Source organism: Rhinopithecus bieti, unplaced genomic scaffold (genome assembly GCF_001698545.2).
Source record: "Rhinopithecus bieti isolate Rb0 unplaced genomic scaffold, ASM169854v2 scaffold_4709, whole genome shotgun sequence".
In the NCBI taxonomy this organism is placed as follows: Eukaryota; Metazoa; Chordata; class Mammalia; order Primates; family Cercopithecidae; genus Rhinopithecus; species Rhinopithecus bieti.
This window is the reverse complement of record NW_016805139.1, coordinates 2571800-2591204: the sequence shown is the minus strand read 5'-3', so window position 1 is coordinate 2591204 and position 19405 is coordinate 2571800. Positions and strand designations below refer to the sequence as shown.

Genomic DNA, 19405 nt, shown 5'->3' with positions numbered 1-19405 from the left:
AAAAAAAAAAAAAAAAAAAAAAAAAAAAAAAAAAAAAAAGAAAATATAAGTTGATTTACCACATAGCCCTCACAAAGACTTCTGTATATATTTTTGCTTTGTGTTAAACATTTCAGAAATTTGTAGGGCAGTATCTTCAAGGATATACTTTCTAAAGTGTACTTGTGGGTAGTTCCGTGCAGCTAGTGATTGTCAAGTCATGTATTTAAACAACCAGGCAAGCTGGGAATTGGATTCTCTTGCACCTGTGACAAAACCAAGAAACCAGCGTTGAGCAATTTTAGTCTAGGTCAGTGAGGCTTACTTACTTTTTAAAGTAACAGTTCTAACATGAAGATATTTTTAAATAATTATGCTGGAAATATAGATTTAGAACTATTTATTCAGTCAAATATTTAGGATGCCTGGAAGATAATTTCTTTCTTGAGTCAGTAAGTTAATCTTTGACCAACATTAACTTAGTTTGCTTTTTTTATTTTTTTGTTTGAGGCGGAGTCTCGCTCTGTCGCCCAGGCTGGAGTACAGTGGCCAGATCTCAGCTCACTGTAAGCTCCGCCTCCTGGGTTTACGCCATTCTCCTGCCTCAGCCTCCCAAGTAGCTGGGACTACAGGTGCCTGCCACCTCGCCCGGCTAGTTTTTTTTGTATTTTTTAGTAGAGACGGGATTTCACCAGGTTAGCCAGGATGGTCTCGATCTCCTGACCTTGTGATCTGCCCGTCTCGGCCTCCCAAAGTGCTAGGATTACAGGCTGCTTTTTAATAAAAATTGTATATACGATCCATATGGATTTGTTGATATTGTTTCTTTGTGCTCAATTTTTTGTGGTTTATCTTATTTATTTACTTCTGTCACATGGAGTTGGAGAACAGTTGAAAAAAAGTGACTTTATAAAGCTTGACCCCTTTTGCATTGAGTCAGAGATTTAGACCAGTGACTGCAGTGTTTTGCAATCTCATTTCCTATGGCTGTAATTTTGGAGTTTTATGAATATGGCTATCTAGAAGTTTTCTCAAAAACAATGCTGAGGCATAAAATAAAATGTTCTCCAAACTTCTATGCCTGGTGATTTTCCACTGCCAGTCAAAGAATTTCCAACTTAAAAATAAAGTCCTTTAATTTATCTATAAATTATTTGTTTGCATAGCCAAAATAAAAACAAGGACAAACAAACCAAAAAATAAGTAGAATAAAATAGAAAAGAAAGGCAAAAACAAACTATTCATAGTCACTCAAGGGATCTCTGGTGTCAAAACTTGTTTATATTACCCACTATTTGCTACAGTATAAACTTTTCTACTTTTTTTGTAGATTAATAGTATATTTTAAAATAAGAAGTATCAGTCCCACATAAGTACTTCTAATTTGTTCTGTGTACCCTTAAAATTCATCTTTATTATCATTTTACTATTTTCATTTATATCACTAAAAGCATATATCCATCTTTACATTTTTTTTCTTTGTCTTTGGAATATAGAGGCAGGTAAAAATTGATTTGACATTCAGAATATTATTTCAACTTAATGCTGTTTTGCTAGTGTTGCCTGGGTCTGGATAAGGACTAACATTTTCCTTTATCAAAGATATTTATATGTAGAGTTTGTTCTTGTAATGTCACTGCTGTGAACTTGCCCATCACAACAATTTCTTAAACCTGTGGTTAACATCCAGTCCCCAAACAATGAAAACAAATAAACCCCAATTTTTTCCACAGGGTTTCCTGGCTGGTTATTCCGCGACTTTGCACTTGACAACCTGTTCTCCCACGTGAATGGAATACTCAGTGTCAATGTGGAATCCTGGTCAGTTGGAAAGTTGCAGTAAAATATTTCCCTCCGTTGTACAGCACTTCCCAAATTCTTATTTATGAAGAGTCATTGTGTTGAAAAAAACAAGTATCCCTAAGATTGTCAATTTTGTGATTTGTTATCCAGGTTACCTTACTATTCTATATTTAGATTCTGGGGGAGAAATTTCTCAGTTATTAGGCCTCAGGTCATATTTACACATGAAATTTATTCTTCTCCAAACTGTTAATGTGTGGAAAGCATTTTGGCCATTATCAATGACCTTGGAGACTTTTATTCAGATACATTTTCATTGTCATTTAATACAGATAATACAGTATGGTCTAGATTTCTTGAAGACCATGACCACATCCTTATTTTATAATCCTAAGGCACAAAGTTGTGTGAGCATGCATGTGTGTGTATGTGTTTGTGTGTTTGTTGTCCAAGTTTTCTGGAATTTTAATTTATAAAATTTATCTAAGGCCTTATAGCACCAGGCCAATGTAGAGGTAAGAAAGATGGCATTGAACATCATGGTGTTTTGGGAATGTTTCTGGACCCCAAAACTTCATGTTATCTCAAAATCTAAATTTATATAAATGTACATAACTTTTAAAACTAGGAAGAATTAAACCGATGACTGATATTTACTATCTCCAATTTCTTTTCATTTCTCAATACTGATTACCCTTTTCAAAGCAAACCCACAATGTTTTCTGTGTTTTCTCAAAGCTCCATTATCTACAGTAACTGTATTTCATGTTTAAACTTACAATGGTTATTTTCTTACTACCATCAATCCTATTATTGTTTAGATAATTTTTTAAGGAATATAAACCCAAAAAATGAATTACAGAAAGTTAGGAAGCTTACAACCTATTAGAAAATAAATATTAAAATATATTTTACGACTAATGTGTACTAAATAATTTTTAAAGTATAATGCAAGCTGGCTTCAAGGAAACATTGTTAGGGATATCTTGAATAATCTGGCCAGTTAATAAGTTTTACAAACAACAGGACTTCATCATTTTTCTAAGCCCATTTCAAAGCATATTTTGCAAAGATTACAGGTATTACTTATATTTTGGTTGCGATCACTAATTAACTGTAAGTCTGATCTCTAACACCATGATTTCATATTCTTCATCTTAAGTGTGTAATGAGACATTAAGCTGTATTTCTAAACTCCTTTACAATTCACAATACTGACATATCTCAGTTAATCCTCATAAAGTGCTTATGAGGGGAAAGGCACTATTCTTATTTTGTAAAAGAGGACAAGGTTAATAGAGATGAGGAGATATTATCAAAGAATGCACCTAATATGGCAGATTTAGGATTAGTCACAAGTCTCCAACTCTGAGTGCAAAGTTCTTTTTACTGCATAATCGCTGATTTTTTAAGTGTTATATGAATATGATTATAAATATTAGCATAAAATAATGTTGATGGAGAAATTAAAACATAATGAAGTTTTGTGATTACTCAAGATTTCAAATAAACTGGGTAGAAAAATACATTTTTTCTTAGTTTGTACATGCTATTAGAATTGACAGAAATGCTTGTAATTATAAAATGCAAACTGTTTTAGTATACATTTTATACTCTGACAATGTGGATTTCTGTGGTGCTCTATACTTACAAAGCAGTTTCGTGCACATGATCTCATTCTACCCTCAGAAGAAAGAGGGGTTCTATGAGAGTTATATTCTGAGTTGAATGACTGAGCTTATGATTCAGCCAGAAATTTTGATTCTGAGTTCCATATAACTGCTTTGTAGAGTTGTGTCATCGTGGTGTCTGCATCCCAAAAATTTGCTCTCAAATTAACGAACAATACATACAACCAGAAAGAATACTGCCTCTACCAAATATGTTAATAAAGTTGCCCTTTCCCTGGACCAGCTACTGAGTTTCCTTGCCTGTGTCCTAAAATTGTAAAACATAAGGATGGCACTGCACGGCTTCAAGCAAATATTTAATCACTCTCTGGGGTAGTTCAACTCTGGAGGTTTCACTGAGTGTGAATAATTTCTGAATACAAACATCTTTGTCACACCAATAACTTAATAATCAACTCAATAATACTTAAGTTTACCTGAATTATCAAAGTTACATATCAGAGAGAAAGACACAGGGATGTTCTTGGTTTTAGGATGGAAGCAGAGTGCAATTATGAACAAAGCGGAACTTTAAAAGGGAAATATTTTTCTTTTTTGAAAAAGCACTTCATTGAGGTTTATTTGACATAGAAAAAGCTGTGCATGTTTATTGTATACAACTTAATGAGTTTGGAGAGAAATATCCACTCCTAAAACTAGCATCACATTCTATGCCATAAACATATCCATCACCTCCAAAACTTCCACCCTCTTTATTATTTTCTTTTTTGTAATAAGAATACTTAAAGTTAAGATTTACCTTCTTAGCAAATTTTTAAGTATGACACACACAGTATTGTTAACTCTAGACACAATTCTATACAGTAAATCTCTAGGGTTTATTCATCTTGTATTACTGAAACTTTGTACCTTTTGACTTATACCTCCCCATTTCCCTTGTTCCCCATCTGCTAGCTACCGCCACTCTATTCTCTGTTTCCATGAGTTTGACTATTTTAGATTCCTCGTATACTATACTTATACTCCTCATTATATTCCTTGTATAACACTGTCCTCCTTATCTGGCTTACGTAGCACGGGGTTCTCAAGTTTCATCCATGTTGTCAAAAATGGCAAGATTTCCTTCTTTTTCCAGGCTTAGTAATACTATGTTGTATGTTTATACCACGTTTTCTTTATTCATTTGTCCGTGGACATTGTTTCAACCTCTTGGCTATAGTGAATAGTGCTGCAGTGAACATGGGAATGCAGATATATCTTTGAGATTCTAATCTCAATTCCTTTGGATAAGAAGTGGTATTGCTAGACCATATGGTAGTTCTATTTTTAATTTTTTGAGGAACGTTTATACTGTTTTCCATAGTGACTGTACTGATTACATTCCCATCAGCCATGTAGAAAGGTTCCAAAATTTCTCCACATTCTCATCAACACTGATTTCTTTTTATATTTTTATAATAGGCCATCCTAACAGGTATGAGATGCTATCTCATTGTGGTTTTGATTTGTATTTCTTTGATTGTAATTTATGTTGAGTGTCTTTGGTGGTAAACATAGCTGCCATCCAAAGTGAAATTTCTAAGATGCATTTAGAAAACAAGAGCACTAATGAACTCCTAATGGCTAGAGATAATATGCAACTCTCCCAAGGATTTATACCTTTTTTTTGGTCCTAGAACCAAAACCAGAAATTTGATTTTAAGTTACTTAAAATTGTTAAAGACGTTCTTGCTGAAGCCCCGTGATCTGGAGAGGCCACCTAGCCCTACTTTAGGCCTTGAGCTCAAGGGACAAAAATCTGTATTACCTAATTTTATGCAGTGATTGCCTTCAGATATGTTTAGGGAGTGAATATTGGCCTGAATTTAGAATAAAATTAACAAAAAGTATTTGAGGACCAGTATTTTCACTATGCTAGGAACTTTGACAATAATTCAATCATGAATGACAGTAATTCAATTGTGAAAGATAATTTATATAAATTTTGCAACAGTACATATAGATTTATTTATAAAATACACTTTAATATTTTATAGATTGTATGATTAATGATTTAATTTAACAAGTGTATCTTCTCATTTTATTGTAATGCCTAGATAATAAGCACTATTAAATAATATTTGTTTCTTATCCCTGACCTCTAGTTAGGTGAAATTAGACTTTCTAGGACTTTGCTGTATAGCAAATTACTGCTTATATATTCCAAAGTTAGCTCCTCTATTATATATAATCTAGGGAAAGTGGAAGCATACTTTTCCATTGTAGGCATGGAACCATCTTAAATAGACTTCTGAAATATGAAAAAACATTTCAAAGTGGTATCTTTAGTATATTAATCCAGAGTTAAGAGTTTATCTTAGTTCTTAGACTTCAGATTTTAACTCTTGTCCATGAGAAGACTGTTTCCCAAGTGAATATCCCTGTAAAATATTAAAATGTGTGTATTTTTAATATCACAGTGTAACTAAAACAATATTTAACTTGTGTGTGCTGACCATGGTATGTGTCCATGTGTCAATTCTTACCTTGTCTCAACTTAAAAACCTGTTCTTAGAACTCAGTTGGCTTTTTGTGTATGCAGTGCGTAAAACATTTAATAAACATATTTTGTTCAATGTTTCGTTTAGTTCCAACTCACATCCTGCTATAGAGAACTCAAAAAAGTAAAAGACGAAAATATTTTAAGAGGTTCAGCAAATACCTGGAAGGATAATTCTGAATCTTGGTCTGTGAAATTTACTTTTTTTTTCTTAATGGAAATCTATTCTATTAATATCTAGGAAGAACAATCTCTTTTTGAAGGTGACCACAAATATGTATTTGAAATGGCTATTCATTACTGTGAGTTGCTGTGAGCCAATCTTAGAATTGGTTTGAATTCCATCTTTTATTATTATTCATTATAATGATATTAAAAAATACGCGCATATACTTCTAGAGAGTCAAGAGTTAAAAATTGGCTTTTTTTTTTTTTTTTTTTTTTTTGAGACGGGTTCGCCTATGCCCAGGCTTGAGTGCAGTGGCCGGATCTCAGGCCACTCAAGCCCGCCCTTCCTGGGTTTACGCCATTCTTCGCTGCCCAGCCTCCCATAGCTGGGACTACAGGCGCCCGCCACCGCCCGCTTAGTTTTTTGATATTTTTTAGTAGAGACGGGGTTTCACGGTGTTAGCCAGGGATCGTCTCATCCCTGACCTCGTATCCACCCGTCTCGGCCCCCCCTCCCAAAGTGCTGGGATTACAGGCTTGAGCCACCGCGCCCGGCCAGGAAGTTCAAATTTTCTAATACTTCAAGGCTTTGGGACAGATAAGGTTTCCTTTACTACGTGCGCATTCACTTGGTCAAGTAGAGCTGTCATGTAAATTGCTAAATAGATATTTAATATTTGAAATTAGAGGAATTAAATTAAAGTAAAACTTAATTTTACTAAGTATATTAACATACACGTGCTCAATCGTGCATGTGTATTATTTTGAAGGGATTTTTGTTTAATTGGCATTGATTGATCTTATTGAAATCCATTGTACTTTAACACTAGACATCATAAGATACACAATTCTAAATTATAGAGATAGAGATACATGTTTATGCCTTGTTACATACTCTAATAATAATGACCTGGGTTTAGAAAACACCAGTTCTCTTTATAGAAAATTCATGTGTAATTTAGCTGACTTTTATTTCTGCCTTGATAGTTGTGTGTTTATTAAGTTTAATAACCTACTTTTCACAAGGTATAGTATAAAAAATTTTAAATTCTTCACAAAAAATGATTTTCAAAATTACAACACTTCATTGAACTTGGCTAGTTATGAACTTGAGACATTTCCATAGACACAAGCAGCTGACATATTTCCTGATTCTAAATTAATGGTAATAGTGAATTAGTTCCTTGGGGATTCCATTGGCTGTTAGGACCAAGGTGCTTTTGTATTGACTCCACAAGCAAATACTGTGAATTTACCATTTTGCAGCTATGCCACCTGGCAGTCAATATCTTTAATCAACTATTACAAAAATAATCAAGGAAAATGTTTTGTGTTAATGAAATACTAGATTCTGAATATTTTAGGAGCATGTTTTGTTGAGTGTTGCTTATTCCATTAATAATAGTGAAATCTGAGTTATAAAGACCAATTAAGAGTGCTTAGAAGTTCAGTAATATCTTTCAAACAGTAATTACAGGGATAGAAGAAACAAATGTAGTTTACAACTAAGTATTTAGATGTTAGATTTTATTTTTTATAAGTCTTTAAGCAAAAATGTTATATTTTAATCGGTAATCATAAAACTATTAGAAGCCATTCAGAATATGAAGGAGGTGTAATTGTATACTAATATATATACAAATATTATATGTTAAAATAATGAATGTGTTTTTTACATTTACATTTGTTGGCAATGTTTAGTAGATAGCTACAAAACTATGTATGACCAAAGTTGGAAAAAGCAAAATTTGTTAAGCTGCAATATCTGTAGCATCCATTTTATTACAGGATACTGTAAGAGTCCTGGCTGCTCACTGGAATCGTCTGACAGACTATGTGTAATATTTATCCAGTACCAAACCAATTAAATTAGATTCTCCATTCAACATCATTATTCTACAAAGCTTCTACTATATCATAGAATAGCACTGCTTGATAGCACTGTTTTCATAATAAAGTGTGTTGAGTATCACCATTGAATCTTACCCAGAAACATCAGCTTTTGGTCCTTTGCCTGTAAGGAACAATTTTTTGCAGATTGAGTATTCACCATATATATATACACATATATATATAATATGGTGGTTCAACTCCATGTTTCACTCATATTAGATTTATAATATTAATAGATTCACTTAGGATAATATGAGTGAGACAAGGGGTTGAACCACCATATGAGAAATTGGGGCATGAACGAGAGAAGAATCCTGAGGAGTAGTTTTCAAGACCTAAGTCAGGTTATTGAGGGACACAATGAACTTTTGTTTTCTTGAAGTGTTTAGGATGAGTTTTTATCTTTTTTTTTAAACTTCAAAGACTTCTTAAAGTAGCTTTTAATTTAATGATCAATTTTTCTTTTGGGGGGAAATATAATTCTCTTTCTCTGCAAATATCTCAGTGTTTCTATTAATTTATCACAGAATTTCAAGATGAGTCAGCATTCAGGAAGTCATTAGGCGTTTTTACTAAGTTCCTGAAATTACAGGATAGAGTTTTGCAAATTGCAATAATTACCTTTTGAATAATAACATTGGTGGTAGTAGTAATTTCAATTTTATTAATTTTCTGTACACTTATATGTGTTTCCAGACTGATTTATGAGAGAAAAAGGTAGCCATTCATTGCATGAAGTGCATTTGTAGCATACATTCATTCCAGTGATTCAAGTCACAACCTTTGCAACACAGGTGTGCATCATTCTGCAGTGTACATGCTCAAGCTTATGATATTATAACCCTTTACTTTATAGATTGAAGAAGTAAAGCTTAAAGTGATACACTCTTCTCTTTAACACCATTACACTTTTCATTCTTTTTTCTATTGCACAGGTGATTTGGATTATTATTGGTTGGATCCTGCCACGTGGCACAGCCGGGAGACATCACCTATTAGTTCGGTAAGTTTTCTGGGAAGTGTGTTTGAAGTTTAGGGAATGTGTGTGCTCGTTCATTGTCCTTTGTCTGAATGTGGTATCTGCTCCATTATTCATTTGGTAAGGGCAAATATTGATTTCATTTAAGATAGTACAGTTTTGAAGAAAAAAGCAGTTATTACTGAATAATTATAACAAATTTTAAATTAAGTAAAAAACGATTATTAAATAATGACTGTAAGAAAGATTGAGATGTTTGGTTATGGATATTAACATTAACAAGTCAACATACAGAATCAGTTTCCTTTATATAAGCAGATATATTTTTAAATTTCAATTAATTCCATTTTAGAACCATTTAAAAATGTATACTTATTTGCCAACCACTTTAAGCAACTTTTAGTATAAATTTCTGCTACAAATGAAATATAGTTATAAACCAAGGATGGAGTCCACTGAAATTTCCTCTAGAGTGTCTTTTAACTGAGGAAATTTTATCATGCTACAACCAATAATTTGTGTCTATAGGAAAGAAAGCAAGTTGTTTACTTTTTAAAAGTTTAATAGGCCTTTTCGAGCAGTTTTAAGTTTACAGGAAATTTGAGGAGAAAGTACAGAATTCCCATATACTTCCTTATTCCACCCCTTTCCACCTGTTTACCTGGTTATTAACATCTTGCATTAGTGTGGTCCATTTGTTACAACTGATGAGCAAATATTGATGTATTATTATTGACCAAAGTCCATAGTGGACATTAGGTTCATACTTCATGTTATACATTCTGTGGGTTTTAACACATTTATAATGTCATGTATCCACCATTACAGTATCACAACGAATGGTTTCACTGCTCTAAAAATCCCTGGCACCACTTATTGATCCCTCTCTCCTTTCTTCCCCACTGAGTCCTTGACAGCCACTGATCTTTTTACTGTCTCTGTAGTTTTTCCTTTTCCAGAATGTCCCATGGTTAGAATCTTACAATTTATAGCCTGTTCAGATTTGCTTCTTTCACTTAGAAATATGCATTTAACGTTCTTCCCTGTCATTTTGTGGCTTGGTAATGCTTTTTGGTTTGTTTGTACCACTGAATAATATTTTTGTCTGGATATGCCCAGTTTCTTTATCAATTCCTTAGGATTTAAAAATATTTTTAGGTTGATATTATAAATGAAAATATTTTTCAATAATGATTTCTAAGTTACTCTGCCAGTTGTTCCTATTATTTCTCTTATATTTTATTTTTTAATTGACACATAATAATTGTACATGTTTATGCAGTACATAGTGATGTTTCAGGACATATAATGTATAGTGATCAGATCAGGGTAATTAGCATATCCATCCCCTCAAACATTTATCATTTCTTTGTGTTGGGAACATTCAATGTCCTCCTCCTAGCTTTTAGAAACTATATATTATTAACTATAGTCATCCTGTAGTGCTATAGAACACCAGAATTTATTCCTCATATATAGCTGTAATTGTATATTCTTTAACAAATCTCTCCCTATCCTTCCCGTCTCCCTGACTTTCCAGCCTCTATTATCCTCTATTTTACTTTGTACTACTACGACATGAACTTTTTTTTAGCTTCCACATGTGAGTGAGAACATGCAGTGTTTAACTTTCATGCAGGAACTAACATGTTCCTGGCTCGTTTCACTTAACATAATGTTCTGCAGTTCTATCCCATGTTACGTCTAATGACAAGAGTTCATTCTTTTTATAGCTGAATGCATTCCATTCTGTATATATTACTTTTTAAACTTGTTTATGTTTTAACAGCATCCTGTAACGTGGCAGCCATCTAAAGAGGGGGACCGATTAATTGGACGTGTTATTCTTAACAAGAGAACAACCATGCCCAAAGAATCAGGTGCATTGCTGGGTCTGAAAGTAAGTATGCTGGTTTAAAATGTTTCTTAAAGGGTGAATTACACTATGGTCTGCATTCATCAGAGTTTCTGGCAATGATTTTTAAATGTAATTGTAATATTTTATATAATTTTATTGATATAGCATATAGATGTGTTAGGAAAATTGAATAAAATTTAGGGAAACTAATGTATTTTTTTCTGACTATAAAGTTCAGGATGATTTCTTGCATTAAGATTTAAATGGAAAGTAGCATAGATAATGTGGACTTTTATTGTAACTTGAGCAGCAACATAAACATCATTAAAGGGATCACTTTCTAATTACAAGAATTTTGTAAGAATTTTTTTAAATTAATGTACTTAATAGGGCTCTCTTGTTGATTATTACCGTTAATTACTCCTGTGTGAAATAATTCTGATTATGTCCACTAATGAGTGTGCCACTAAAGAATTGTGGATGAATCTCAACTTTTGGTGATATTCTCTTCATTTTAAATTATATATATTTGAGCCCCTGCATTGGAAGAACTTAAACATAGATTTTAAAATATTCTATAATAAAACTCAGACTTTGATAGTCTTATGGGCATAGATACATATTTCAGATGAGATGGTCAGCTGCAGAGATGCATTTAGGCTATTAGGCTTTGCACAATGGTAAATTGCTTCCCCAAAATGTCATTTTCTTGGCTTGAATCTAGTCTTTATGGTCATAGACCTACATTTTACTACAGATATACAAAAGAGATCAAGATCTGATCAAGATCTGATATTGACAATGGGATATTGTCTTCATATAGAAATAATAATTCAAATGGTACACATGAATTTGAATGATAAAGAAAAATGAACTTTAATGTAAACGGTCAAACACTTGCTGTTTGATACTAAGTGGGGAAGACCTGGCACCTGTCTTCTAAGTATATGCATTATTTATGGTGCCCTTTTATTGTTAGGTCACTTTAAGACAGGGCTGTTTAATCTTTTAGCTTCCCTGAGCAACATTGGAAGAAGAAAAATTGTCTTGGGTCACACATAAAGTACATCAACACTAACAGTAGCTGATGAGCTGAAAAAAAAAAAAAACCTTATAATGTTTTAAGGAAGTTTACAAGTTTGTATTGGACCACATTCAAAGCCATCCTGGGCCGCTTGTGGCCCACTGACAGCGGGTTGGACAAGCTTGCTTTTAAGAAATCAGTACAGACTAGGTGCAGTGGCTCATGCCTTTAATCTCAATACTTTGAGAGGCAAAGGTGAGAGGGTCACTTGAGCCCAGGAGTTTGGGACCAGCCTGGTCAACATAGTGAGACCCCTTCTCTACAAAATTAAAATTAAAAAATTAGCTGACTGTAGTGCCTGCACATGCCTGTAGTCCCAGCTATTTGGGAGCCTGAGGTGGGAGCATCACTTGAACCTGGTAGTTCATGGCTGTAGCCATCTATGATCATGTCAGCGCACTCCTCTGTGGGTGATAGAGTGAGGCCTTGTCTCAAAAAAAAAAAAAAAAAAAAAAGAGAGAGAAGAAAAGAAAGAGAGAGAGAGAGAGAGAGAGAAAGAAAGAAAGAAAGAAAGAAAGAAAGAAAGAAAGAAAGAAAGAAAGAAAGAAAGAAAGAAAGAAAGAAAGAAAGAAAGAAAGAGGAAGGAAGGAAGGGAAGGAGGGAAGGGGAGGGGAAGGGGGGAGGGAAGGGGAGAGAAAGAAATCTGTACATGAAAAGAAAGAAAGAAATCAGTACACAAACTTCCTTAGGACACATAGTCATCTCAAATATGAGATGTTTTCTTTTCAAAACTGTTCTCCCAGCTATTTAATCAAAAATGTAAGTGAAGCGCTGGTGGCTCACACCTGTGATCTCAACACTTTGGGAGACCAAGGCAGGAGGACCACTTGAGCCCAGGAGTTCAAGATCAGCCTGGGCAACATAGCAAGACCTTGTCTCTACAAATAATTTTTAAAATTAGCTGAGCGTGGTGGTGTATGCCTGTGGTCTAGGCTACTTGGTAGGCAGAATTTGAAGGATCCCTTGAGCCTGGGAGGTCGAGGCTGCAGTGCTGTGATCATGCCACTGCACTCCAGCCTGGGTGACAGAGCAAGATCCCATCTCAAAAAAAAAAAAAAAAAAAATTTTCACTTCATTAATGTTTCTACATGCAATTTCAAGTACATCATAAAAGAATGTAGGATTAATTCTTCAAACTAATAAGCTTATGTTTTGGTGTGAGTCTTGGAAACTTATAAATTTGTAATTATCCAGGTTGTTGGAGGAAAAATGACTGACTTAGGACGACTTGGTGCTTTCATCACCAAAGTAAAGAAGGGTAGCCTAGCAGATGTAGTTGGACACCTAAGAGCAGGTAAAGTTTCTTCTTTTAATATTTAAACAGTGTTTTCTCCATACATGAACATGAGTTGATGGTTTTCAATTTGGGGTTAGTTTTATACATACATACATATATGTATGTATGTATGTATCAATGAAGTCACTAAATTTTAATGCATGAATACAAATTTTTTTCCTGATATGAATATTTACCAATTGCAATAGTAAGTAACTCTACATCAGCAGCAATCTGGAGAGTAAGGGTAGGAATCTTCTTTATTTATATAAAATAAAAGATGTAAAATATAGAAGAATTACTCATTTTTGTAGATGACATCATAATATTGCTACAAAACTTGAAATCTGAAACAATTTATCTTTGTGAAAAAAATTTATATCACTATTTAGTTATTTAGTTTATATTTTAAGCTACAGTAATTGCCAAATTTTTCAGAGCGGCCCTAAAGCACTTATTCAGGAGCAGTGTTTTTAGTAAAACATAATCATTATAACATTTCTTACACAGATTGTATAATAAAATATTAGTTAATTTAAAAGTGACATATACTGTACTCATGCAGATGTGCTGCCTCTTGGTATTTAGAAATTGATTTTTGTTGCCCTATAACTGAACATGGCACAATGGAATTATTTAATATATGTTAATGTATCATATATTAAATAGTAACACATTTTAAAATCTGTTTTTGGTAAATTGTTAACTTTTCATTTTTGTTAAAATCACATTAAAATATTTCTTCCAGTTGACTTTACTGCAGAGCTTAGTAGAAATATTTTTGTTAGATGGCTGTTTATGTATTTGCCAGACAACTGTAAAGGAAACACAGTTGGCTGAGCTGTAGAATTAAAGATTAATAACCCATAACACAGACTACATTTCCAGGTGATATTCTTAACTTTTAAACTTTAAGTTAGTGATTCTTGAAAACTTTGGCAAAATACTATAGGGCTCTTAAAGACTTTTCAGTGTGTTTGTTTACCAGGATATCAGTTCAAAATCATTTTAGTTTTTTTTTTAATTTGACAAGGACTTGCTGTGCAGGTGTATAGGAAGAAAACTCCGTACAGATGGATTTTTCTCCATCTGCTATATGACTTTGAATATGTATAAAAATGTTACACTGTTATTTCTTATGAAGTACCAGTTATGATTCAGTAGGAAAATAACTCATTCAGGGTTGACTGTGTCAGTAAACTGAGTATGTGTTTGTCTAATGACTCAAAAATAAGCCTCAGGAAGTCTGAGAATCCCTTGTTGGCTAATGTAAGATAACTTTAACTACAGAAACCTGAGTTTGCAGACCACATTATGAACATTATATACACATTATAAACACATTACTATGTTTTAATAGGAAGTTACTTAGGAAGTAAAAGAAGAGGGGTGTTCTATATAAAATATCTGTTAATGATTCATTTCATTTGTGTAACACCCTTATGAGCCAAGAGCCTGAGAAACTTAAATCTGAAATGTTAAAAGCTCAGCTTAACTATAAAGCAGACAAGTGTACTTTTCATTCTAAGCAATTTATGTATTTGAAAAAAGTAAAGTGATTTTACAGACTCAATCATATATCCTATTTGATTTACATTATAATTTAGGAACTGACTAAATATTTGCATATTTGCAAATAGAATTATTTGCATATAAACATCTTTAGCCTATAAAACTACCGTGCAGTTTTTTTAAAATCAATGTGACTTTTATTTAACATTTGCAATCTTGCTTTAATCTTGCAGTATCTTTATCTAGTACTGCCCCACTTCAAGTCTGTGCACTGTAGTGCTACTTCTTTTAACCTTGTAAAATACAAAAATGACACTGACACTCTCTTTATTATGAAGGTCCTTCAGTGTTTCCTAGTTATCATTTGTTCAAGTCAAAGCTCTGTAGCCTTGTCCTCTACTAACACTTTCAGCTGTCCGGGATGTTGGTCCACCTGTAGGTTCCTGTCAGGCTGTTTCCCACCTAGAAGACATGGTCAATGACTCTTGTCTACCTAGTTTTCTACTCCTCCTGTTGAAGGCCTTTCCATCCTTCACAATTCATCTGAAGTTGCCTTAATTCTAAAGTGGTTCCTAATATCTCACCTGGAACAATAGCTAATTACTATGTTCCTGGCACCACTTGACTCTGTTTCTGGTCCTCAAATGAACTTCTATTGTTGCATATAAAATATTTTATTAAAGTTATTTGTTTCTGTATCATTTCTTCATGACCAAATTTAAAGACTGATAAAATGTCATTTTCATCTTTCTACCCTCATTGTCTACATCCCTGCTTGATTATCCACACATAAATAATGTAAAAAAAAAAAAAAAAAAGCATTCTGGCTTAGGAATTATTAATCTGTAAATAAATAAGCATATATATTAAGTTAATTTGATATTAAAAGTTATGTGTCCAGGTTGCTGCTTATGAAAAGGAGAATTTTAAAATGCAGTACTTTTGCAAACTGCTGGTTGCAACTTATTATTGGGTAGTAAAATCAATTTAATCGTTTGCACCTACCACTTTAAAAAATTGAAGTAGAACATAATAGAATAGAAAAATCAGGGTAAGTATTGTTTTACAAATGTTTTAGTGTATATATATGTATGTACTCATATAATATGAATATATATATACACACACACACATATATAGTGTTTATATTTTATGTGTACAGGACCATGATGTCAACTTTGTTTCTTTTCTTGGCCAAAAAATTTTGAAAGCACTCTTGATATATTGTAAATTTGTAATTATCATTTTCTTTTTTTTTTTTTTTTTTTTTTTTTTTTTTTTTACAGTGAAGTATGTTCATTGCCTATTTGAAAAGCTTTTCTAGGTAACAGCTTAGGGCAGTCTATTAGAATTGGTGGCCAGGCACCGTGACTCACACCTGTAATCCCAGCACTTTGGGAGGCTGAGGCGGATGCATCACCTGAGTTCAGGAGATCTGGCCAGCCTGGCCAACATGGTGAAACACTGTCTCTGCTAAAAATACAAAACTTAGCTGGGCATGGTGGTGCATGCTTGTAATCCTAGCTACTCAGGAGGCTGAGGCAGGAGGAGTGCTTGAACCTGGGAGGCGGAGGTTGCAGTGAGCCGAATCGCGCCACTGCACTCCACCCTGGGCAACAAGAGTGAAACTCTGTCTCAAAAAAAAAGAAAGAAAGAAAGAAAGAATTGGTGATTACCCTAGTATCTTACCAAACCAAAGCAGCATCATGTACTTTTCACATATTTGCTTTTTACTCTTCAGTGAGCAAACAACTGGAAAATATAATTACTTTAAAGTAATACTAGCAAAGCAATTTTCCTACTTTTATTTAAAAAATTCTAGCTACACATTGAAAAGATTTTATGCTTATACTTGGCTGTAAAATGTATACTGATGATATTGACCCAGTATGTCAACACAAATTTACTTTGCTCATAAAATGTTCTAGATACTGAGAACAACAAAATAAGCATAAACATCAACAAATTAAGACACCTCAGTGCATCACTGAGGTTGGAATATTTCAGCTGAGACTACCATTTTGAATTGAAGGGTCTAAGGCAGAGAACCATTTAGTACTTACAACTTCTTAAATATTTATGAAAATAAATACTTTTTTTTCACGTGACCTATGGTGTGAAAACCCTAGTTAAAATAACAACTATAAGTTGTTAGCCTGTATTTTTTTAACGCAACATCTTTTAGCTCCCCTTGATTAATCTTAGAATATTTAACAAACTGCTACATACTATATTAATGTTTTGTTACTTTAAAGTGTTTTCTACTTGTACTTTAATGTTCACAATATAGATTATGTATAGTATATATGTGTTTTGAACATCTGGAAGTGGGTTAACTGTCATGCAACAGTTTTACATCTGCTTGCTTTGTAATTTTGCCATAGCTACCTGCGTTAACTGATGGGTGTGAATTCAAATCCTTTCATGCATTTTTATTCTGTTGTGCATCTGGTGAAGACATTGAAGCATGACTTGTAATTGGGAAATTCATGCTAACAAATATTAATTGCTCTTTCTTCCAAAAATAAAACAGGATTTATGCACAGTTTAATAAGAATCTTTCAAAAATAGAGCCGCCTACATTTATTATATGGAGGGCATGCTGCTAATTATGATTTTTTAATGTTTCCAAATAGGCTGTGCTAATTCCATCCCATAGCATGAGATTATTTTTATATGATTTCTGGTATATCTCAAAAGACAAAGGTAGTTTTGTATTGTACTGTTTCCAGTCACCAGTAATATTCTGGGGAAAAAAAGAAAACAAAGAAAAGAAAAGTGTTTAGAAGAACCATTTAGCTGACATTATATGGCAATCAATTTGCTTTTGAAAGCAGAGCCTAGACAATTAAACTATTTGTATATGTTTTGCATTTCTTTGTTAAAAAAGAGAAAAGATACGAAAAATAAACAGAATATATAAGGTAAAAAAATACCCTTTTTTTTAAATTCAAGGGGATGAAGTTCTAGAATGGAATGGTAAACCCCTGCCGGGAGCTACAAATGAAGAAGTTTACAACATTATTTTAGAATCAAAATCAGAACCTCAAGTTGAAATTATTGTTTCAAGGCCTATTGGGTAAGGCTAAAAAAACTTACTTCTTAAGTTTAGTAAATTACATGTATTAGTAGGGTTTTAAAAAGAATTTTATACATTCATACAGTACATGTTAACATGGATAGTTTTTTCATCAATTATGGGCATACATTTTTAGATCATTAAAATTTCTTAATTTTTTAACTGGAATACTGAGTTTACTTCACTACATTTTAGAAGCTCCACACTTTAATAATTGTAATATCAAAAAATATCAATATGTACTTTTTGCAAGTGAAATATCAAGTAAAATTTTCTTTTAATGGCAGATATATTTTAGTAATTCTAATTTAATAAGTAGTATTTCCTTTAAGAGAGACATTAACAAACTCCTTGTGTTATTTAAAATATTAATGGTTTCATATGTCTACATGAACTTTTTATTATTCTACTAAATAATAGAATTTTTTTTCTGTCTCTTTACCCATGAGTAATTTCAACTTTTATTTAAAATCAAGCGAGTATTAAATATTTTAACATTTTAATTGGTCATAATATTTTTAAAACCTCAATTTTCTGTACAATTTAATTATCTATAGCCAGTGGGATATTTTCTATGTATGTATATAGATTTCCCCATATCATTACCTTTTTTTGGCAAACCCACATGGTCTAAAATAAATATTCATTTTGCCAGTCTGTGATTTTTAAAGACATTTTGAACTGTTTTATTATACTTGGCTTAATGTTTAAATGTATTCTTGGAAATGATTCTTTTTTTCCCTGTTCTCCAAAATATAATACAGCCATTACTTCAAGGCTTTTTATGTTGAAAAAGTGCTAACCTTTAATTTGTATTGGCCTCTCAAATATATGTCAATGCAAAACATACAAGAAGATATAATTATCATAATTCTCAAAGAATGAAAATGTATGATCATATATCAAATAATATTAATATATAAAACTCTAAAATAAAGGCAAGCTTTTAACCAATTTTAACTGGTGATTATTAAGAGTGAACACTGAAGACATTTGCAGAAGTGTTGTACATTTCCATGTAGACTTTTAAAATAACAATACTACGATTTATGCTAGTTTTACATGACGTATGTTCTAGTGCTGAGGTAAATATAAGGCTGGAAAAGAGGTAAGTAAATTGGAAAATGAATCAAAAGTATGAAAGCTAAAGTTTAGAATCAAGCATTGTGCACTTGCCAAATACTTTCAAATATATAGTGGTTTAAAAGTAAACAACTGACACAGAACTGATTCATGGTGACTTAAAAAAGTAACAGACAATTAAAGTAGACTGGAATAACATTATTTTTACTTTTTATGAAAATTAATTAAGAAGTAATCATCTGCACAACCAAATTCTAAACACATTATAGATTATAGAATTGAAAGGAATATGGAATACAAAAATTATAATTTATAGATTATAGAAGTCAAAGGATGTGGAATACAAAGATTATAATTGAATCAGAATCAAAGGTGATATCAACTTTCTAATAAATACGTTATTAGAATCCTAGAAAAATAATTTTAGCTACTTCTTTTTTTTTTTTTTTTTTTTTAAGACATGGTCTTGCTCTGTTACCCAGGCTGGAGAGCTATGTTTTAATAATAATATTTAATGTAGT

At 32.6% G+C, this 19405-nt stretch overlaps 1 protein-coding gene across 36 annotated transcripts in view; it reads left to right on the top strand.

The window, feature by feature from the left end:
- RIMS1 (regulating synaptic membrane exocytosis 1) overlaps positions 1–19405 on the top strand; it is a 521220-nt gene that overhangs the window by 326332 nt on the left and 175483 nt on the right. For 35 of the 36 annotated variants that reach the window (XM_017871387.1, XM_017871389.1, XM_017871390.1 and 32 more), the window contains 4 exons: positions 8949–9016; positions 10782–10892; positions 13129–13228; positions 17678–17801. In XM_017871387.1, coding sequence (XP_017726876.1) covers positions 8949–9016; positions 10782–10892; positions 13129–13228; positions 17678–17801 — 403 coding nt within the window. Of the gene's footprint in view, positions 1–1712; positions 1801–8948; positions 9017–10781; positions 10893–13128; positions 13229–17677; positions 17802–19405 lie in introns of all 36 variants that reach the window. The other variant, XM_017871385.1, reaches the window with a different exon arrangement.